This window comes from Octopus bimaculoides, chromosome 18 (assembly GCF_046866305.1).
Source record: "Octopus bimaculoides isolate indiv1 chromosome 18, ASM4686630v1, whole genome shotgun sequence".
NCBI classification, from domain to species: domain Eukaryota; kingdom Metazoa; phylum Mollusca; class Cephalopoda; order Octopoda; family Octopodidae; genus Octopus; species Octopus bimaculoides.
This window is the reverse complement of record NC_142945.1, coordinates 20,703,265-20,728,131: the sequence shown is the minus strand read 5'-3', so window position 1 is coordinate 20,728,131 and position 24,867 is coordinate 20,703,265. Positions and strand designations below refer to the sequence as shown.

The 24,867-nt window shown below is 38.2% G+C and overlaps 1 protein-coding gene across 12 annotated transcripts in view; it reads left to right on the top strand.

Annotated features, from left to right (window-relative positions):
- LOC106869927 (uncharacterized) overlaps positions 1–16,271 on the top strand; it is a 47,755-nt gene extending 31,484 nt beyond the window's left edge. For 7 of the 12 annotated variants that reach the window (XM_014915860.3, XM_089365921.1, XM_052974230.2 and 4 more), the window contains one exon: positions 14,862–16,271. In XM_014915860.3, coding sequence (XP_014771346.1) covers positions 14,862–16,006 — 1,145 coding nt within the window. In that variant the 3' untranslated portion in view covers positions 16,007–16,271. Of the gene's footprint in view, positions 1–3,111; positions 3,216–3,600; positions 4,759–9,058; positions 12,959–14,861 lie in introns of those variants that run through there. The other 5 variants (XM_052974234.2, XM_014915862.3, XM_014915864.3 and 2 more) reach the window with 5 other exon arrangements.
- Positions 16,272–24,867: the final 8,596 nt, after the last annotated feature.

Below are 24,867 nucleotides of genomic sequence, written 5' to 3'. Positions count from 1 at the left end.
GACACAGCATCCTCCTCTATTCGCAGTGTCGGTAAAATTTCCAGGTGGGTAAAACAGTGGAACACAGCGTCAACAAGTGGTTTCAATATACTCGTTAACACGTGCTTTCTCGCAGACAAAAGTGTTCTTATGTTCGGCTTGTTACTCTGGAAACAGGCATGAATGTATCAGTGGCTTACGATTGGCTGAAATTACCCCAAATTTTCAAACTTTAATACCTAATAACTCTTTATTTATTGATTTATGACGAAAATGATTATCATGGCATTGATTAGCTTATAAAAGTGTATTATTGCACTGAATATGAAATCAATTCGAACTGAAATTGACCTTGGCAGCCAAACAGAAATGATCCTTTTTTTTGTTCAGCCTATCACTTATTCTATCGATGTCATTTGCCAAACTGCATAGTTATGGGGACATAAACACACCAACATCGGTTGTCAAGCGGTGGTGGGGACAAACAGACGCAAAGATACACACAGATATTTATAGAGAGAGATGCGACTGGTTCCTATTAGTTTCTGTCTACCAAATCCACTAAACAAAATTATGGTCGGCCTGAAGCTAAGTAAACGTCGTTTTCCCAAGGCGCTATGCATTGGGACTGAACACGGAACTATGTCGTTGGGAAACAAGCATTTTAACACACAACCACGCTTCTTTCTTGACTCTGTTTATCTACAGTCTCTTATTTTTCATGCTAAAATATATTATTCCATTGCAAATGCTCTTGATGCCATGTGATAAAAATATCGATTGCTGCGGTGGTTTTGCAGTATTTTAATTTTATTCCATTCTGTTTTCTATCCTTACCATCCAGTGCAAAATAAAATCATTTAATGCCACAGAAAATCTTTAAGCTATGAAGCATTGGCTTTATTCGAAGTCTCTTAAATTATTGATTTATTCTATAAGCGTCAAGTCTCAAGTATATTTACAGGCGAGTGGGTGTTGGAAGCTAAATGTTAAGTTGTGATGTTATAGTTTTCTGAAGTGCATCAATGGTAGGCTTTCAGTGAAGTGGTCCTAACCAGTAATCAAAATCTAGTACCAAACTTTTATCGTAGGACAGATATTTTCCCACTGCTATGCTGCACAGATGTGCCTTGTTTGGTCCCTAGGTGCACAGGGAGTTTCTGAGATGAGATGGAAAATACCATGGTTAAAAGAGAGAAAAAAACTTTATCGTTTATGAAACACAGTACGAAGTGCAATGTGAGTCTAAACCCCTACTTTGAAACAATTACACACACACACACACACACAGAATGCGTAAGATATTTGAGGACAGATTTATGTTTATAAAAAAAAAACATATATAATAACATAACTTTATTTATCAAAAAATGCTATGAGAATTAAAATAAACCTTCTTTTCTATAATGTTATTCAATAAAGCCACTTTCCGCTCCAACAACTGCTTCTTATTTCTGTACTGCCCACAAGGGGCTACACACAGAGGGGATTACATCGACCTCAGTGCGTAACTGGTACTTATTTAATCGACCCCGAAAGGATGAAAGGCAAAGTCGACCTCGGCGGAATTTGAACTTAGAACGTAAAGACAGACGAAATGCCGCTAAGCATTTCGCCCGACATGCTAACGTGTCTGCCAGCTCGCCGCCGCTCCAATTGCTTCTATCTGAGATCTAAATCATCTGCATGCTCGAATCAAGTGGTCCTGGTTCATTTTGGACATTACTCTGACTATGGCAGCTTTCATAGAGTCTTTGGTGTTATGGGTGTGTTCATTGACCTCTCTCTCAACAACGCTCCACATGTAATAATCCAATAGATTGAGACCTGGGGAATTAGGTGGCCAAATGTCAGGGATTATGTGATCATGGAAATTTCCAACCATCCATTCCTGTGTTACTAGAGCCATGTGTCATAGTGCAGAATCTTACTGAAACACATATGGCATTCCATTGCATACAGTGTCTATCCAGGGCTTAAGAATTATTTCCAGGACCTCAATGTATGTGGCAGAGTTTAAATCTAAGGCCTTGTGGAAAGAAGTAAGGAGGCATCACATGTCCTTCATTGCTGACAACCCATAAAACCATGACAGTTGCAGGAAATTTTGTATGCATCACACTTGGAACTTCAGAAAGGTCTGCACATAACCATCTGTTATTTCTTGTTAACTTTTTGATCTTGGTCAAAGTTTTTCTCATTTGAGAAAAACCGAATCAAATCTCCTTCTACTGGATTTTTTCAGATCCGATGTAGTGATTTGGGGGGGGGGGATTTTTCTATATGATGTTTTCTATATGATGCCCTGCACTGCCTACCTTGCTTACCAAAGCGGCACGTCCTGGTATCTATATACATACACGTGTACGTATGTGAGTGTATATGCAATGAATGGAGAGTTTATTTTGTGTGGTACTTAATATATCTTTATTCGCTGTTATTTATCTTTTTATTTTTGTTTTCGTTTCACTCATGGACTTCGGCCATGCTGTAGCACTGTCTTGAAGAGTTTAGTCGAACAAATGAGTACCAGTACTTATTTTTTAAAGTCTGGTACGTATTCTCTCGGTATTTTTTGCCGAACTGCTGCTATACTACAGGGATGTAAACAAAGCAACACCGGTTTTCAAGTGGCAGTGGGAGACAAACACAAGAACACGCACACGCACGACGGGCATCATTCAGTTTCCACCTACCAAATTCGCTCACAAGGCTCTAGTAGAAGACTCCTGCCTAAGGTGTCACGCTGTAGGATTGAGCTTCGGAATCATGTGAAATCTACACTACTGGTCACAGAGTTATTTCTGTTAGTTCGTTTTTGTTCTACTTAGGTTAATTACTCTATAACATAAATGTTTCACTCTTTTCGCATACGTTTCGCCTCTGCTGGAAACAAGATAGAATAATTACTGTGCTGATGACGTTTTAGACAAAATCTGCGCTGACCTTAGTGAAACAGCAGCGTTTTTTAAGAGCAATCTGCTAAATGACCTTTCAAACACACAATCTGATTTTTTGCTTTTCTCTTTTTTTTCTTTTTTCTTTGTTGAAAGAAACAAGAAATCATCCTGAAAAATAATTGTGACCTTTATCACTGACGTTCGACTATTAATGTTTCCTGCTGTACTTTGTAAGTACCCGGCTTAAAGACAAGATAAGTCCTGAGATGAATTCGTTCGACTAAAATCCTTCAAGGCGGTACTCCAGCATGGCCGCAGTCTAATGACAGAAACAAAGTAAAAGGATTATATACATATGTCAATGACAGTATTGTCCTACGTGTCTTTTTTTACTTTCTATTTTTTATTTTCTATTTTCGGTGTGAACAGTTTGAAACTTAGCTACTATTTCTAGCAGATCGAGCGATCGCGAAGATGGTTCCTTTGCTTTGCATTTTCTCTATGTATGTATGCATGCGTGCATGCATTTGTGTGGATATGCGAGTGTGACGATGAGGTGAACTGGTGCGTGTGTGTGTGTGTGTGTGTGTGTGTGTGTGCCCGCGCATACATTCCCATTCATGCCTGCTTCACAAGTTGAAAGGAGTTCTCTATTTATGACCTACTGAACTTCGATGACATTAAATATTCATAGGTTCCGAGTCTTATGTTGTCTATTCTCAGTCTTACAACTGTTTTCGATTTGTGTTTTCGTGACGATCATTTTATCGACTGAAATACGCGCACACGCGCGCAAGTGTATGTGTGTGTGCGTGCGCGCAAGTGTGCAATATAGAATTTCTACGCATGTGTATCTCTGTTTACGTACCGGCAACTCATACATACAATTGAATGTATGAATACAAATAGGCACTTTCCCCTCCATAAACAGGCGGAAATATTGTTATTCTGTCCTACTATAACTGCACAAATGTATGTGTCAGAATGTAAGCATATATATATAAAATTATGGATATAGTAGAAACGCGAGAGAGAAAGGCCAAAATTGTTAGTGAAGAACAAATCTTTAGTAAGCAGTAAAACAAGATCAGCTGCATGGTTGGGAATAGTTTCAGCTGCACCCAGTTTGGTGTGGTGGTTGCATGGATAACAGAGGGGGCAGAAACGTGCTGCAGTGGACCAAAAGAACCCGGACATTCCTTGGTTGCATCAGTGTTTGATATCATTGAGGATAGGATATGGTGAGTATAAAATCTTTGTTCTCTAGTCGACAGCTGAGGAAAGTAGTATCTCACCTTGCAAGTTGTATGTAAAATATTATGGAAATAGGCATTATCTCTGATTTGTAAAGGAAAATGGTACGTTATTATAGTCATACCTTCCATAATATTGGCAAGACATCCGTTAATTTTGAGTGTAATACAAGAAGGTAAGATCGAAAAAGAAATACGATAAGAGAAGAGAGAGAAACAAGAAAAAAATGAAACAGAAATAACGGGAATATAATGAGAAGAAAAGAGACAGAGAGAACCGAGAAGACAGTGTAAGAGGGTGAAACAAGAAGAAAGAAGTGAGAGAAGAAACGGAAATAAAAGGTGAGAGAAAAGAGAGAGAGAGGGAGGGAGAGATTTAAGAAACAATTTGAGATGCTCTCGTTGGAATACTTGTGAACTGTAACTGCCACCCTTGTACTAAGACAATCATCATCGGACAACAATAATCCCATACAACAAAACGTACCTACACATTTCTTCATCCTAACTTATCCCAACAAGGGATACTTCAACATCACCCAACTACATCCTTGTGTTAAATTTATTTATCTAGTGTAAGAAAAATAGATTCTGAGGTCTGCAGCGGCTAATTTTCTGTCTACATGGTAAAGTATACATTTTTATTTTACATTCTTTAATTACGTTGTTGTTTAGTCCCCGGGTGAGCTCTAAAGGAACAGACCTACGATGTAAGACATTTCAACCGTGACCATTGCGTATCTGATTCAGATACTTCAAGACAGTTGGATATAATTTGAGGGGGATTTGGCTGCTATTTCTAGCACGTCGAACGCTCGTGCAGGGGCACTCTCACGTAACTTCTAAATATAGACGACTGCAGCCTCCTGATACTTCAGGAAGGTCCTATCTGTCCCTGTATCACTGGCATTTTTTTAGCCCAGGTCAATTGTTATCGAACAAACCATTAATTATAGCCCTTCCAGCTGTGACCATTCCGTCTTTTTAAGGATAGCCGAGACTACACTTTCTGATGTGTTCTTCCTTGTTTAAGTCAGTGGGGTTTAATCTGAGAGAGATTCGGCGGCTATTTCTTGAAAATCGACTGACCGCACGGAAGCCTCCAGAGCGGTATGGTCTTTACTAAAAGAATTTTCGCCACAATAAGAAAGTATCCCTCCTACCTCGTAACTGTTTTAACCATTTCTTTTTCCACATTTTTTTTTCATTTCTTCAACATTATTTCGATTATGGTCATATTTAGGCGGCGAGCTGGCAGAATCGTTAGCACGCTGGACGAAATACTTAGTGGTATTTCGTCTGCCGTTACGTTCTGAGTTCAAATTCCGCCGAGGTCAACTTTGCCTTTCATCCTTTCGGGGTCGATAAATTAAGTACCAGTTGCGCACTGGGGTCGATGTAATCGACTTAATCCCTTTGTCTGTCCTTGTTTGTCCCCTCTATGTTTAGCCCCTTGTGGGCAATAAAGAAATAAGAATCGTTAGCACGCCGGGCGAAATGCTTAAGGTTCAAATTCCGCCGAGGTCGACTTTGCCTTTCATCTTCTAGGTTTCGATAAATTAAGTACCAGTGAAACACCGTGGTCGACGTAATCGACGAGTCCCCTCCCCCATATTTCGGGCCTTGTGCCTACAGTAGAAAGGATTATTATGGTTATCCAAGTTGGGACTCGTTGATACACCCGTAAAAATATTACAATATCATTAGATATTACAAAACTTATCAAATGCAGATGGCTGATTTAGTTTATTTGGAGATTTAGTGTCGCTGTTTTTCTCCCACATTGCCCCCACCACTTTTTTTACATATTCTCTTGTAAAAAAAATCACAACTCTATTTCTCATATTTTTATTCCCTTCCGAGACAACTTGCTGTTGCATACACACATAGTCAAATTCTAACTACCACTTATAGAATTGTTTTCTATAATTCCCCTTTTTTTTTCTTCTTTGTAAGTGACGGACTTCCTAGTAGCTGTCTTAACTGAAAGATACCTTCTTTAACCATCCCCGAGAAAAGGGATTCATGTCTATCGGACTAATGGGAGGATGTGAGAAAGTTTCTCGGTCTGAAAACCTAGCTCAAAAGCTTGCAACAGAGTGGACTCTGTTAAAGACACTCAAGGGCTGGGAGGTGGTGTTAAATTGGACAATGAATTGAGTCAAGATCTACCAACAAGAGCACTCCGATGGGCTTCTATTTAGTTTTAATCACTCACAAATGACTAAAGTCTACTCGTAAGACTAGGAGAAATTCAAGGCAGTGTTAGAAGAGACTTGCCCCAGGTTGTGTGCAATAGAATCGAACTCACCCCACAAAAATGTCACAAAAATCTCTTCGGGTCCTATATGCGAAGTTGGGCTGGTTAAGATACAGTTTAGTGTCGTAAATAAAATCTTCTGCTGATAACATGAACATTTCTGAAATAGCAGCTGGGGTACACTGCTGCAGCATAGTATACTGCAACAACGAACATCAGTGAAAAGCCACAGAAACGCGTTTGATATACGATGGGTGGGGTTTCTATGTTAGTTTAGGTCATATATATATATATATATATATATATATATATAGTTGTGAACCATTCTTTAAATTTTGTTGATCCAACGATGAGAACATCCATGTACAGACTGTCGGAGGGCGATGGATGTTCGCCAAGAAACTCAAGTGACAATACTGAACGAATGATACTTTATTTCCATTGTATTTGTATGACATGTGGTAAAAACTATAGTTATTCTATGCATCGTTTTCGTGTTAAATAGATATAACGAACTTGAGGCTTTTCCTTGTCACTCCAAGATCTCTATTGCACTAAACTGCATATTAACCGTTGAGCCTATATTATGTTTTAATACACACATACAAAAAAAGCACTGTTTTTCCTTAAATATGCGCTGCTGAAATCAGGGTGTACCTAATATGCCCGTGCGTTTTTTATGCTATCAAATGCTATAGCTCTGTACAAGCAAATGAGGGGGATCTTCTACTTGGCTATTTGACTTTCTAGAAACAGCACCCAAATTTCCTTCAAACCACAGACGTTTATTGAAAGAAAAACAAATGGAGGGCAACTTTGTATTTATGTAGTTCCATGTACTCTTTGTCAGACGAAAAGACTACAGTGCCATGGTTGAAATGCCTTGGTTCATAGGATCACCGCTAGAGATGATAGGGTAAAACAATACAGCTCTGATCTTTCTAAATCTCAAGTCAACACCAAAATACGCATTTGGTCTTGTCAGCAACCATTCTGAAATGGAGTACACGCACACACGCTTTCTTCAGAGCAGTCTTGGCAGCATTATGGGCCCCTGGACAAATCTGCGCCGGGTCCTATAGTATATATTTTTGATAGCAAGCCACAGCATATATAGATCAGAATTAAGACAGCATTGACTCGCTAGCGTAGCTGGTGGGGAGGTAAGGGTGGCACTTTTGGGTCTGCTGTAGGCAATCTGTGTTTTTTGTGAGGTCCGGGACGGCAAACGGAAGGGCAACTCCGGGCGGCACACTATAGCTACGCTAGTGCATTGACGCATACATATATAGGAACCTGGCAGGCGTGAAGTGGATTCGATCCACTTTACCCATATTTGAATAGCTAGGCCGAAGCGGTCTCCACCACTTGACCCTTTTCTGACCTCTTCTGCTCCATCTAGAATTGAGGTAAACAAGCTAAATCCTTTGCACTCACTGCCCTGCTTCATGGCTATATAAACAGGACACTCCAAGAAAACTTCCTCTTTTCACTTTCTAGTGACCAGTGGTCACTTGACGTCTCATGGAGAAAGATGCCTGGCTGATCAGCTACAACTTGGCAGAGGGAGAAATAACTTTACTGTCAGACAACGGCGCCAACATTATAACCCTACCATCTCTCCCTCTATACAATTACTGCTATAAAAGAAGGAACATACAGATACAGGCCTACATTCTCAACCTTGCATGTTTTATATACTATTACACTGGCCTACCCGTCGAGGTATGGCAACCTAGAATGTAACGGCATAAATAAATATTTTCTTATAAAAAAAATGATCTTCATCGTGCAATCCTATAACCGTTACACATATATGTGTTCACGCGCGCGCGTACACAAGTATTTTTCTTGCACTTTCTAACGGGATAGTATTTTCTGTTGCGTGTAACACCGTCATCGTTATTTTTTATTAGGTTATCAATGGATTTGGTTCAACTGATAGAAATCCGAGTAAATGTTTTGCAATATAAATCGTTTGATGTCTTACTATTTTAAACGTTTCATCTTACTGAGCTTAGAATTATAGCTCGACGTACACGGAGTAGCTAAGAAGACATGATGATAAAATTAGTGCCAGTAAAATTCTAGATAATTTTATTCAATAATATTAAATTGTTGCTGTTACTACATTAGAATGACGAAAAAAGCACCAGGCAGTATTTGATTGCCTACATCCACGTTTCTTATAAAACCAGTTGAGTACTGGGGGGTTGATATAATCGACCAAACCCATCACATATTTTTGCTGTGTAAAAAAAAAAAATATCAATATTTACTTGTTAGTAAATTGGATAATCTATCGTGCTCATCGCTAGAGTTTTCTATTATAATTTCATTCACATTTATGGTGCATTATAAGAATATCTATTGATCCGGTATCTGACTAGCATTTGATTTTAACGACCCAGAACGATTCATCCAGTCGCGGTCCTTAAGATAAAAGTACTTCTTAGATTTTGGGTCGACCGAAATTCCTGTAATTCATCTTAAATGTGAATGTCATTGTAACAAAAGTACTAATTAAAGTTGACGTCAGCTGGACTCAAATTCAGAATGTAACTATCGTGTGATATTTTGTCTTGTACTCTTAACTATTCTGCCAGTTCGTGTGTCCCAGTTAGCTTACTTCTACTACAAATAATCATTTGTTACTCGCCAAATCTGCCATGCCTAAGTAGTTTCATGTGGAAAAGCATTCAGCTCTGATGATCTCGTCTTTATGTAATTCAAGGGAAATTTTACCCCACTTTTTTTTTCTTAACCTTGTTGGTTCGCTAGCAATAGTAATACAGAAATGCGTTATGGAATTCAGTGTCAGCCTCAACCTCAAATATCTGTGTTCGAATACTGCCGAGGAAAAATTGGAGGATTGGTAAAATACCACTTGTTGTTTGCCCCAGGTTTGTTTATGTTCGAAAAGACTACTGACTTCAGACACTCCAACCTTAACCATCGCGTCTTTATTCAGACACAGTCAATCTAAAAGTACATTGGTCAAATATGTTCTTTCTAAAAGCGCTGTAGGGCGTGGTTTTGAGGAAGATTTGGTTGCTATTTCGAGTAAGTCGAACAAAGACGCAGAGGCTTCCGCATACGTTCATATGTACCTGTTGTTATCTTTGATCGAAAACACCCGTATGCCACGCAGACAGTCGGCCGAAAGACGAGAATCGGCTCAGTGATCTATCTGCCTGAAGATTATACTGCACACGCCATTATGATGAATCATTCTGAAGTACAGTCTGAACATATTATACACACAGTTCAGTCTAATTCCGTGTTTCTGTAGATCCTGGGGTCGATTACAGCGGCGTCGAAGTGGGCGCCAGTGAAGTTATTGATGTTGTAGGTATTTCTATGTAATATGTTCTGTATTCTTTTCTGGGTTGAGTGAGAACGATTGTATCTTTAGGGTATCAGGAAGTATTCTAGAGCATTGTTCTGGGTGTTTTTGCAGGCGTTTTCCCCTTGTATTAACATGAACTGTGATGTTTGAAGCTTGCCGCACAAACAAACTGCGCCGTTTGCATATCTTGCATTATTAGTTATTTTTGTTTCGTTGTGCAAGTGGTTTGAGTACCTAATTAAGGTGCACCGTACACTGTTTTGTGATTATTTATTTTGGTTTGTTGTGAAGAGAGTAGCAGAGTCCACGATAGCTCTAATATTCTTTGTACACCATTGTCATTTCTTGGTGTTGGTCATATGTGGCACCTAAATATGTTTGCGCATCATTTTGCTTACTTGACTGTTAATGTTGTGCAGGAAACTCTACGTAGCTCTGTGAGAGTTGATTGTATTTGTGCTTTGGTGTTGCTGGTTAGGAGAGATACAATGGATTTGATGAGAGTTACATTAAGACTCTTGTTGCGAAGTTATGTTTCTGAATGATTTAAACAGGTTTAGGGTAGTTGTGTGGCAGTGTTTTGAGAATGGTTGGAGGATGTGAGTGTGATATCTGCGTGTGAGGTTGCTTGTGTGTTTTGTAGAGAAGGTCGTGTAAATATGGGTTGAAGAGCAACTGAGAGAACGGATCCTCACAGCATTCCAATCGGTTTGAAAGTTTTGGAAGTGTTTCCTTGCAAACTCCATAGGCTTGGCAGTCTGAGTGGGGTACTTTACTCGCCAATGTTTTATGTTATTTCTTAAGGAAGAGTTGAACTCTTTTGTACGAGTAAAATACCTGGTAAAAGGGCAAAATAAACCTGCTGATGAAGTCAGAATGATGCGGGCTTTTTGGTTGTGTAATTTTGTGAGCAGTTTTGTGATTGAGTGTAGTGGTCTAAGCTCGTGTTGCGATTTAGTGAGGGTGATATGGGCTGTCAGTGGAGGCGCAATGGCCCAGTGGTTAGGGCAGCGAACTCGCGGTTTCGATTCCCAGACTGGGTGTTGTGGGTGTTTATTGAGCGAAAGCACCTAAAGCTCCATGAGGCTCCTGCAGGGGATGGTGGTGAACCCTGCTGTACTCTTTCACCACAACTTTCTCTCACTCTTACTTTCTGTTTCTGTTGTGCCTGTAATTCAAAGGGTCAGCCTTGTCACACTGAATATCCCTGAGAACTACGTTAAGGGTACACGTGTCTGTGGAGTGCTCAGCCACTTGCACGTTAATTTCACGAGCAGGCTGTTCCGTTGATCGGATCGACTGGAACCCTCGACGTCGTAAGTGACGGAGTGCCAACAACAAGATATGGGCTGTTAAATTTTTGGAATTTTAAAAGTGTACGTATGTGTACATGCTGAGTCTGTATGATGCAACTTTGCTTGGGTTTTTATTTGGTTTTAGAATTGTTATGATTTCGCCTCACTTCTAGGTTCTTTGAATTTGACAATATTGGTATGAGATGTTGATAACTACAACGATACCTTCAGGCCCTAGGAGTCTTATATATATACTTGTGATTTGGTGTGGAATCACGGAATGTGAAAGTCTGAGTGTTTGTTTTTACTGAAGGGAAAGAAAATGTATGAGTGCACAAGTGTGTGTGAGAAAAAAACACAGAACATTGTAAAAGTGTCTGTAACAGACTGTGAAAAGTCTTAAAACACTGAGATGGAGAAAACCAGTTCGTATAAAAATTCCACAAGGAGATAGAATGTCCATACGCAGGAAGTTGTGGTCCATGAGCAGAGCTGTAGTTGAGCGTCGGATGCTAGTTGTGACCGGTTACCTGGTACGGAATATTCTATAAAAGTTACACAAGGAAATTTGGAATATTAATACGCAGGAACTGTAATATAGCTGTGTTCTGTATGTGTGGTGGTAATGATGTTGACAGTGGTGATGATGTCCTGTTGAAACTTGGCGACGTCGGGGGAATGCTTGTAGTTGGTAGTAGTAGTTGTTGTCGTCACGGTGGTAATCTTGGTTGAACGAAGCTGGTGGCGAAAAGGTCGCTCGGTGATGATGTTTGAAGAGGTGCGCTTTTACAGACGGTCGACAAACAAATCTCTGTATGACCATTAGCGAAAACCTCGAAGAAAATTTTCTTAACCCAAGATGAAAGAACGACCGTGCGAACTCAAAAAGGAGAAATGGTGACGAATGGAAAAACAGAGGACTCCTTTTATTTAAACGTGTCACACGGTCGAATACAAAATAATATATCAAAGATGATATACAAATAATTATGTTATACTACGATAACATAAATAGCCAGTAATGAGACGATAGAAAAGACAACCGTATGAAATGAATAACAAGAGATATTTAGTGTGGCATAAAAGATGTATGTGTATGTGAGAGTGTGAATGCGACATATAAGAACATAATAAAAAACAGGCTGTCTATATGTATGTGAGATATCACAACAGATAGAAAGTCAGTACACGTGAGAGTTTTATACCAAGTTCTTGAGTACACAATTGGAAGTATCGCAGGCTGTAATTCTTGTCTGTTTATTATCGTGGTGAAGCTAAGTCACCTAACAGAATCGAAGAGAGAGATTTGCCGCGGTGGTTTAGTTCGGTGTACATAGTAAGTCGTGTTGACTATGGTTGGAGATGTTGGTGGTCATCGTTGCTTGGTAGTTCAGTCTCCATGGCCGCATTTGTTCTTTAGTCGGGTTCACCAGTTATAGGTTGGTAGTCCAGAATCCATGCTGCGTTTGTTTCTTCGTCGGGGTCACCACTTTATAGGAAAGTGGGTTATTGTAGCTCAGCGGGCTGCATGTTCGAATCACGTCGGGGTCACCACTTTATAGGAAAGTGGGTTATACATCATTAGATGTATACCTGACTTTCCTATATAAAATTAAGAATTATAACGGAACGCTGAACTCCAGACTATCAACACAAACAACATTTATTCAAGGTGGTAAATATATACATCTTTAGCTCTTGTTTGTTGAGACGTCTTCTGTGTGTGTGAGTATGGTTGTTGGGACGTTGGTATGTAGATGTGAGCGAGCTATCTAGCGTAAGTTCGAAAGATGGAGATAGACAGCTAAACACGCCCTTGCTCAATCGCTGGCCAGCAAGAAAGAGGTAGAATGAAGCGGGAAATTTGGTTGTTGAATTCCACGCATGCGTGAGACTACGCATGCGCACAGCGTTACTACAAGGTATTGTAGAATTTTGAAAATCTTTATTTTGTTCCTTAGAGGAACTTGTTTTCAAGTTTTGAAAAAATGTTTGTTTTCTTCATTGATGTACGAGTCTTTTGTGATAATTGCGAGGAAAGTTAAGCAATTTTAATTTTAGAAAATTTTTTAGAACATTTTCATTTTGTAAGATTTTGCTGGCAAATTTTAAAATTAACATGAACATTTATTTACATGAAAGAAAATTACCGGAGAACGTTCATCTAATTCTTCCAAATCTTTCTGTTAAAACTGCATTGAAACCATTTGTGGGAATTTTTTTTTTTTATCATAGCAACTGGTCGCACACTGCAAGGTTTAACGGAACTTCTTGAAGCAAGCCAGCACGCTCATACCGTTACCACGGGCATTGGAGAGGCGAAGGCTTTGGGAAAGCCAAGCGCCCTCACGGGCATCACCTGATACTTCGGTGAGGCGAGCTGCCAACGTTGTCAAGAACTTAGCGGTCTCAAACACCACAGGTTGGAAAAGATAGTTCACTATCAGGTCCCGGCACGTCAGGGTTTTCTTCCGTTCGACTACGGAATCAGTGACCCTCCCATTAACTGCAGCATCCAGGATGTGGCAAGGAGCGAAGGAGTTGCAGACTTTGGCATCCCAAATGAGGCAACTACTTTTAACCATCTGGTCTCTTTCTATCACTTCTGGATAACCCCCGACGGCTCCAGAACTGAGGGGATGTTAATGATTAAATTTAGCTCGATGTGGCGAGCATTTGGGCAGCAAGACAGGCCGTGAAGACTTGTGAGGTCGAGGGGCGTAGGGGAAGAATTGGCGTGTCGAGTTAAAATATGCTGTGGTTTTTTGGGGGATACAAAAAGGGGTTTTAGTTACGCTGATATTACATTATCTCTTTTGTTACCTGTATAATTCGAAAATCAAGAGGTGCTGTATGCGTTGAAGTCTTTTGAATGATGGTGTTTAAGTGCTGTCCATCGAGCTGGAATGGGCTATGCCTGTGGCCTTCGTTGGTCAATGGTCATCAGTGAAATCAGCAGGGTTAACATTCCTCTGGAACATTTGCAAGCTGATGGCTGCAGAAAAGCATGTGGTGGGACAGAATTTCAGAGGAGTAGAATCCTGAAAGGGAAGGACAGAGCGTAGTCGGTAACAAAAAGAGTCGAGTAAAACAATTTTTGTTTCCTTTAATATCTTCTTTAGATTAAAATCATGGAGATTATCCGTTAAATATAGGAATGAGTTCAGTGAGTTATTTTTTTCCTTTTTTAAAAATTGTGGCGATCTTTCGGTATGAGTTCCTAATTATTGGCCTTTTCCGTAAAAAGTGTCTTTGGCGATCTTTACCAAAGATTGGCCTTTTCCGTAACACCCGCACGATCTTCACTACGGTGTTAGGGTTAGGGTTTTAGTGTCAGGGTTACGGTTAGGGACGGAATTCCCTAACGCAAACCCTAAAACCCTCACCCTAACTCTAAACCCTTCAAAATAAATTGCGCTCTTTGTATGTCTTTCGCTGTTATGACGTCGTTTCCCTGTTTCTCTCCAACACTTTTTACGGAAAAGGCCGATCTTTGGTAAAGATTGCCGAAGACACTTTTTACGGAAAATGCTGATAATTAGGAATTCGTACCGAAAGATCGCCAAAATTGTATAAGGGTTCCATGATAAAATAAGTTGTATAACTACTGTTCTAGAAGGAAGTAAATTAAATTAGTACCTAGTATATAGTGACTGTGCCCAATCAACTGTATCCTTCCCAAAATTTGTAACCCTATACCAGTGTAAGAAAAGAATAAATTGCAGTTTTGAAATTGCTCTAACACACACACACACATACACACACATACTTTGTGAAATATATATGACAATCATTACTCATAATGTTTTATGATTTCAATTCCAGATACCAGAGGAATATCTTTGGAAAGTTTGAATAAACTTGGTAACCCTGATGTAGAACAGTGTCAGGAACTTTCTCGTAAAAAGTCAAATTCTGATGATAAGTTATACAAGAGAAAATGCATTTTGCTTAAATATAATACGGAAACCGAATCCACTATGCCTGTATCAAAAACTGAGAGAAAAAATGGTAAATTCTTTGAGCAGCTCCAGATTAGCAGACCAGAAGGTAAAGCATATGACAACACACTGTTTCAGTATGATGAAGATTTTTCAAATTTGAAAAATGCTGTAGGGCTTTGGAGGTTTGGAAAGAAAGGACGTGATCTTGGTCACCTTGGAGATGTAACTGATGTTAAGTATATTGGTAACAATGTCTTACTTTTGACTGATATGTTCAATAATCGACTTCAAACCTTAGACACAAATGGTAAGCTATTGAATACTTGTGACCTGGAGAACATTTATCCAGTTTGTGCAACCTTGACTAAAGAGCGACAAGTGGTGCTAACTAGTCATGTCCAGAAATGCATTATGCTTCTATCGAAAGAAGGTACAGTCATGAATACGTATAGGCAGGGTTCTTTCACATCTCCCTTTGGTATTTCTGAAGATCCTCTCGGTGAATACTTTGCTGTCACTGACCAACAGGGTAATTCTCTGACACTTCTAGATAAACAATTCAACATCGTTCTTGAAATAAACCCTACCAATGATAGGAACAATTGTCCTTTCCGTTCTCCAAGGCATGTAATATTTTCTCCAAATGGATTAATCTTTGTTGCTGATTCTGGTAATCATTCTCTGAAAGCATTTGACAAAAATGGAATTCTTGTCACAAACATAGGTACTTATGGACGTGATGCTGGATTTCTTCGTTCCCCATATGGTATTTGCATTGACCATTCTGGGAACGTCTTAATTGCTGATCATTATAATGATCGTATAGCTTGTTTTGATCAGCGAGGCCAGTGGATTAGAGAGACTCTTAGCAGTTATCATAGATTACGACATCCGCAAGGCTTAGCCTTAACCTCAGACAACAAATTATGCGTATCACATGGTGAACGCAAAGCCACCGAAATTGCTTTCTTTGATATTACTAAAGCAAATGAAATCGAACAAACTTTCCGATCTGAACGATTATAAATATGGAGTCACCATAAAAATTCTGAATTCTTCCAGATTTCATTTTCAAATTTCCTTTCCAGTAAGTCCTTTTGCTTTCACATGTTCAAATATAATAAAACTACAATGCAAATTTATATTTTCATTTTTGCAAACCTTTATCTTATATAATCATATGTAAATTTTCCTATTTATGCTACTACATGTCTAATTCTCATCAACAATTTCAAATGAAGACAAAGGGTTAGGTGACTTTTAATTAATTAAAAAAAAGATAAGAATTGTTTATTGTTTGTTTTTGATGAGTTTTTCCTCCATTTTAACTTAATCAGTCTGTTGTTATTTAATATTAGCTCTGTTCTGAAGAGGACAACGTACACTTCCATCACTAAAATCGGTTATTACCACTACCCATTGATGGATACTTCAATGTTGTTATTCAGTTGCCATCAATATATTTAGCCACTGGCAACCTGCTAGAAATAGCAGCTAAATATCTCAAATTACACATTACCCTTACAAAATGGAGGACACATTGAATGATGGCGTTTTGGGCATGGGCCCAGTAACAGTGGAGGTAGGGAGTGCGAGCACACCACCTAAAATATTTTGGAGGTGCAAAATCAAAATTTGCATCCCTACATATTTTTGTCTGGTTTAGAAACTGTGTAAAAAGTGATCTGTAAAATGTAGCTAGAAGTTAAGTTTCTTCTCAAAGATCAATGAACAAAATTTTTTTAAAAAGTCCTTGTTTGTAAAATATTTTGGACCTGGGTTTGCATCCCCAAGCAAATTTTGTCCCTTGGCCAGTGGTCTTGGGTATACAAAAGTGAGGAGATGGTCAAGGCTGGAATATCTTCAATTATAGATCTATTTATTTGATCTCAGCAGACTCAGGGTTAAACATCATATATCTTTATGGTTGTCTCTTTTTAGATAAAAAATGTTTCAACTATGACCACCCCTTATTTGTATCCAGATACAGGTTTTTTAGGGTTACTTAACACAATGTGCCCCACTAATTTTAAACACAATGGAACCTGGTGTGATCCCCAGCTTTACCAGCTCCAGTCAAACCATCCAACCCATGCCAGTTTGGAAAATGGGCGTTAAATGATGAAGATGATCATCATCATGATAATGATAGTTGGGTGTGATTTGAGGTAGATTTGACTGTTATTTCTAGTGACTTCATATGATCATTATTTTAGCCTTAAATCAATACTGATCTAGCAAACCTTTTATTAGAGTTAATTCCAGATGAGACTCCATCAGTTTTATTTACTCTTTTACTTGTTTCAGTCATTTGACTGTGGCCATGCTGGAGCACCGCCTTTAGTCGAGCAAATCGACCCCAGGACTTATTCTTTGGAAGCCTAGTACTTATTTTATCGGTCACTTTTGCCGAACCGCTAAGTGACAGGGACATAAACACACCAGCATCGGTTGTCAAGCAATGCTAGGGACACACACACACACACATATATATACATATATACGACGGGCTTCTTTTAGTTTCCGTCTACCAAATCCACTCATAAGGCTTTAGTCTGCCCAAGGCTATAGTAGAAGACACTTGCCCAAGATGCCATGCAGTGGGACTGAACCCGGAACCATGTGGTTGGTAGGCAAGCTACTTAACACACAGCCACTCCTGCGCCTATATATTTTTTTGTTAAGTATCTCTATATTATCCAATTAGGATGCAATTTGAAGGCTTGGCTGCTACTTTTAGCAAGTTGAGCAACTATGTAGAGGCAGCTTCATTGGCTCTATGGATTTTGACTTTGGCAGGACTGTAAACTTAGACATTTATATCGAAGATTTCCAAGCAGATTCACTGAAATAAATGTACTTTGTTTCAGAATGCAAATGATATTGACAAAAGACCTTTAGATTTTATTTGACACTTCTATTGTCATTGCTGTTGTTAGCTTGTTCATGCTGACATGAATTTATATTAAGAAAATTCTGTATATTAAAGATACAGAAGGGTCATGGGTTAATATATCAATGGCACTGCACTGTATTCTGACATTAGAACACCAACTGAAGATATGTTAATAAGAGGCGTTGTTAGATGTAACACTATGACATTAGCTTGATTAATATTCAGTTTCTAAAATGTTATAGATTAGAAGACAGAGAAAATATGGCCTAGAAAGATGTTTCAGAGAGAAGTAGGCCTGTTCACTATTCAGTATATTTCTCCTTGTTCACTCTTACCCCATCTGTACCCCTTTGCTCTCCCCATACACTCTTGCAACCTCTGTCAATCCATCTTTCTTATTCTTCTTCTGCCCTGGGCCCACCATGACACCTCATCACCATCATTTAGTATATGAGATGCTAGGTATCTCCTCTACAGCAAGAAACTAGTTCTATCCATTTGTTTCATGCTTTAATCTTTCATCACTTAGCACAGTGTTTCTCAACAATTTTTTACCTGTGGACCCCTTTTGATCCCTATTTTATTTGGATAGACCCTCTTAGACATTTGATGTTTAAAAATCCTATTATATATTTTATGGTTAAATATTATTAGGTATTGTATAAAAAAAATTTTAATATTTTGTGTAGGTGCTGGAGTGGCTGTGTGGTAAGTAGCTTGCTTACCAACCACATGGTTCCGGGTTCATTCCCACAGCGTGGCACCTTGGGCAAGTGTCTTCTACTATAGCCTCAAGCCGACCAAAGCCTTGTGAGTGGATTTGGTAGACGGAAACTGAAAGAAGCCCGTCGTATATATGTATGTAACCACAATGTAACCTCGTGGGCATCGGTGCCATTTTTCTCTTCCTCCGTTTTTTCCATTCTTTGAACTTTCCGTCGAAGAGCTCCGCCCGAAATGTGATACTCTCTCTCTTTCCTTTCCCGAGCGTCCAATAACACTATCCGTATCACGTCCTCACTTTTTTGTTATTGTTTTTTGTGTTTTTTTTAACTATATATATATATATATATATATATATATATATATATGGGTGTGTATATGTTTGTGTGTCTGTCTCCCCAACATCACTTGACAACCGATGCTGGTGTGTTTACGTCCCCGTAACTTAGCGATTCGGCAAAAAAGACCGATAGAATAAGTCCTGGGGTCGATTTGCTCGACCAAAAAGGCGGTGCTCCACCATGGCCACAACCACACAAGTAAAAGAGTATGCAGAAGTACATAACCAATTTATTGTAGATAAATTTTAATAACAAAATCTTCTATGGACCCTGGTTGAGAACCACTGACTTAACATAAAGCTGCTAATCTCTCTAATGTAGCCCTATTAATCTTGCAAGTGACATGGCAACCTCACTTGCACTAATACAGATACTGGAAAAAAAAAAATAATAAACCCACGACATTCTGGGAAATGGTTAGTATTATTGTGTCTGACCGTAGAAACCATACCAAAGCAGGCATTGGAGCATGGTACATTCATCTGAGCCATTAGATTCTGTCAAATCGTCCAACTCATGCTAGAATGGCAAATGGACATTAACCTTTTCGATACCAATCCGACTGAAACCGCCTCTGGCTCTGTAGTACAAAAGCCTTGTTTTCATTAGTTTTGAATTAAAATCTTCCACCAAACCTTAGTCACAATTTATGTTCCTAACACTAGCTTAATGATAACCAAGTTATTTTACTAAATTCTTTGTTATATTTAAAATCAATTGAAAGAAACACAGAGCATCTCAAAAGAAATACTTAAACGAAAGTGTTAACAGATAATAATGGTGATTTTATATGGGTGCGTGTAGTTATTTAATTATAGTCAAGAGGCTACATCAGTGACTCAAGGGTTGAGAGTTTCATGCCAAAGCACTTACCAAAGTACATACAACATGTCTTTCGTATTCTGGCAGAGCCCTTACCACTCTGTCTCTAACTACAACCATCTTTACTCAGAGAGAAAGTAGTTGTGACAGATATATTATTTCTCAACCCTGGAGAGATGAAAGGTAATGTTGAATACGGTGGGATTTGAACTCAGAGTGCAGAGAACCAGAACAAATACTTTTAGGCATTTTATCATCAGACATTAATACTTCCACCAGTTTGCAAGTTTGTGTACACTCACACACATAACACTCATCTATAACAAATAAATGCATGTATAGGTCTAACCCATGCCAGCATAGAAAACAGATGTTAAATGATAACATACATGAAAATATATATATATACACACAAATATATATATGTATATTTATTTATTATTCTTAAATAAGAATGTTATTGACAGTAAGTTCAAAGTTTCAGCCAGTTAAGGCATCGTCGGATTGCAATGAACTGAAGTTAATCTTGGTTTTATTTAATCTCTGTTGAGTTAAAATCTTACTTGAGTGGAATGGTAAATACACACCTGCTTGCAAAATTCTTCTTACATCATCATCATAGTTTAACGTCCGCCTTCCATGCTAGCATGGGTTGGACGATTTGACTGAGGACTGGTGAAACCGGATGGCAACACCAGGCTCCAATCTGATTTGGCAGTGTTTCTACAGCTGGATGCCCTTCCTAACGCCAACCACTCAGAGTGTAGTGCCCCAATAAGTCTTCGCAAGCTAAGTTTCATGTCCAAAATTCTCAACAACAACATAACACCAAATTTAATTAATAAAATCTTCCCCAAAACACCTCCATCATAACCCACCCTACAGTCTAATCACCACTTCACTCAAACTTACATATCCAAGGATATGAAAATGTTTGCGGCTGAAGATAGCTTTAAACCATCCTTTATATCAACAATATATACTGATGTAATGACAGATTGTGTATAAAGCTTGAAACACGTGTACCGCGATATCCTTTGTGTTCTGTTTTCAATTTACGTTTAATATATTCTTTCACCTTTGCCACTATCTGGCATATACAGGTGCTTACACTTATCAAGTATTACCTCTAAAACTTACAGTACCTACGGTATCCAAGGAAGATGTAAACTCAACAGAGACTACATAAAACCAAGACTAACTTCATTGCATCAAAGTTCAATGATGGCTTTGTTGGCCAAAACATCGAAGTCACTATCAATAACATTCTTGTTTAAGAATAATAAACTTGTATTCTAATGTCTATGGAACAGATTTCCTCTACAAATCAGCATTGGTATTGCAAATGCATCGTCGGATATTGTCTTGTAATAGGTGAGTTCTGACTGCCATATTTTTCTAAATGTGATATAATTTTCTTGGTTCACTCTATCTTTCTTCAGAACACCGTATATTTTTTCATCAATGCCTAGGCATTAGTAGCATTCTTTGGTGGAACAGGAAAGATAGTGGGACTGTTGATGCACAGGTTTTCGATCATTCAATAATCCATTTCTATGTCAGTCAAAAATGTTATTGTAGTATAAATCTTCAGGTCATCCACAGTAAAGAATAACCCATCATATTAATTTAAAATTGTTTTTATTATAATTGAACATGAAAATAAATAGTTTAGAGTAGAGGCAGCTGAAGGAAAAGTTCCATAAGTGGCTCGTCTGTTTTCCTATGTGTTCGTTCTGTTGTCTGTAAACAAAGTCCGTTTCTGTGCTTTATGTTCCCGTTCCTTTTTTGACGTCCTGTACCCGGATATGCATCTATATATGCATGTAGATGTAGGTATGTACATATATGTATGTAGACATGCATATGCTCATATATCATTTGTATTAGAGAGAGAGAGAGAGAGGTGTTCACAAGTAGAATGCTGAAATCAGTGAAATCAACTACTTAGTCTCAGTAACGTGTATATAAATGCCTGCATAACAGAGTTGTAATAGATTTGAATATCTATGCTCACAATTGTCTCCCTTGCAAACATCACCTATTACTTGTACAATATATCATACTAGACTCCATTCTCCTTTCTGTGCTGATTAATCTCTAGTCTATACTCAACCTTACTTCACTATCACGTAATTTTATGTTTAGTTTATATAATTTACTTTTCATACAGAAATACATCCTATGCTGCCATCAGGAATAACAGAACCTTGAATTTCATGCATCCATTTCTTATTTTAGGTACTATACACACATTATAGTGATGTCCAACAATAAGTAGAAATTTATCTACAATTAATGAGCAGCCCATAGTTTCAGGGTGGTAGGTTCAACATACAGGATTTTGTTCTAGGATAACTTTTAGTATAAACATTAATACCTGACTGCCTTTTCCCACCTTACATTGTCTTGCAGACATTCCACATATTCTAACTTGGGTATTAGCCATGTTGTGAAGGTGCATGGCTTAATGGTTTGGGTTCTCGGCTGGCAATCATAAGGTCATAAGATCAATTACCAGCAGCGCATTGTGTCATTAAGCAAGACACTTTATTTCATGCTGCTGCAAGCCAGTCAGCTGGCAAAAATGAGTTGTACCTGTATTTCAAAGGGTCAACCTCGTCATGCTGAATCTCTGAGAACTACATTAGGGGTACATATGTTTGTGGAGCGCTCAGCCACTTGCACATTAATTTCACGAGGAAACTGTTCCATTGATCAGATCAACTGAAATGATCATTGTTATAACTGGAGTACCAGTAATTAGCCATACCAAATGCACCTCTCTGGAAGGACCTGCAAAAATTATAGAAACTCTTGTACATTTGACCCTTTAGCATTTAATTCAGCCCAAATATTTTACCTGTTTTATGTTCAAACTGGCCAGATCTGGTTTCTCACACCTACCCTACAATGTTAAGCATATACAATCACATCACTCAAATCTCAGAGGTATGTGATAATGCACGATTAATTCAAAACAATATGAATAGGTGTGGCAAGAAGTTTTCTTCCCAACCACATGGTTCCAGGATCAATCCTACTGCATGGCACCTTGGGCAAGTGTCTTCTTCTGACCAAAGCCTTCTGATTGATGAAAACTGAAAGAAGCCCATTCTATAGGTATCTGTTTGTCCCCACTTGACAACCAGTGTTGGTGTCCCCTGTATATTAGCAGTTCAGCAAAAGAGACCTATAAAATAAGTACCACTTCTTATAAAAAGAAAAAAAACTACAGGGGTTGATTCATTTAACTAAAAATTCAAGGCAGTGCCCCCAGCATAGCCAGTCTAGTGACTGAAACAAGTAAGAGAAAATAAGTATTACATTTAACAGAATAGTCAGAATGCTAAAGGATTACTGTATCATCTAAATAAATAAAGGAAGACAGGAAACAATAATTACATATTCAGGTACAACATTGAATTCCAAAACCTTTCCAGATTATTATTTTTTTTAACCTGAACCAAGAGTGGTCACCTTTTGTCGACACACTCTAAAATCATACTGGTTTCAAATTTTGAGAGATAGGGTGAGTCAATTACATCGACCCAGAAAGGGATGAAAAGCAAAGTCAACCTTGGCGGAATTTGAACTCAGAATGTAAAGATGGACGAAATGTTACTAAGCAATTTGCTCAGCGTTTTAATGATTTTTGTCAGATTGCTACCCTACTGAGCCAAAGGTGGTCACCTCAGTCAACACATGCTAAATTAAACAAATATTGTCTTCAAATTTTGCACAAGGCCAGCAACTTCGAGGGTGGGTGTAAATCGATTACATTGACCCCCAGTGGTCAACTGGTACCTTGTTTTATTGACACCAAAAAGATGAAAGACAAAGCCAACCTCAGTACAATTTGAACTCGGAATGAGATGGATGAAATGTTGCTAATCATTTTGCCAGCTTGCCACTCTAAATTAAACAAATATTAAATTTATCTATATAATTAAATGAAATACAGGTACCTGCTGCACATTCATCATCATCATCATCATCATCATCATCGTTTAACGTCCGCTTTCCATGCTAGCATGGGTTGGACGATTTGACTGAGGACTGGTGAAACCGGATGGCAACACCAGGCTCCAGTCTGATTTGGCAGAGTTTCTACAGCTGGATGCCCTTCCTAACGCCAACCACTCAGAGAGTGTAATGGTAAAAGTTTATTAATACTGGACTGTGTAAGGTACCAGTAAACTAGTCTTGTGACAGCAAGAATTTGAATCTCTTGCTCGTAAATTAGGATGGATTATAAAAGATTCAGGGTCTGGAGAGTCCAGTGTTGTACCTGTATTACAATAAATAATGAAACACCAACTCAAGATTTGTATATATAGTTTAATGTAATTCAAACAATGGGTAGTCTTTAAGGACGAAAAAAATATTACTGAGTGTTTTCTCAAGCAAATGACTCATTTTACAAGGGAGGAAAAACAACAAACAAAAAACTCCATATATTTTACTATGTACATTGTAAAATTGTGTACTAAATGATAGTCTCTCTATACAGAATGGTAGAATTTGTGGCTGTCATGAGCAGGGCCAAAGAATTGAGGGTTTTTTTTTTTTATATTTGCAATTATGGAAGTGAGAGAAAGAAAGGAAAGTATGACCAAAAAAAAACAAAAAAAAAAATCTATCATGATGTTTACTTTTTTAGTAACTTTTATATATACATATATATATTAGATTAAAAATATAACTGTATATCAATTTTCCTTAACTTGATTTCTTTTATGTGTGCTTATTCAATTTTTTTTAAATTGAAGAGATTTCTATTTTCAGATGTGGTAGGGAAAGCAAAATATTAAACAAAATATAAAATTCATATAAAAATTAAGCATAAGAAAGAAAGAAAGAAAGAAAAAAAAAAGAAATGGCTATGTAAAAAAAGTGGACTTGTAATATTTGTTTTTGCAAAGCAAAGCTTTCATGAGATGAAAAAAAAATTGAAACCATTTCCTCTGCCTCCTCATTATCAACCAATACTTTCAGATCTGCAAGAGTTTAGTTTACATCATGCTTAATTTCCCATGACTTTATTGAAATACCATTGTGTAGTTGTTGTTGTTGGCACTCCGTCGCTTACGACGTCGTGTGTT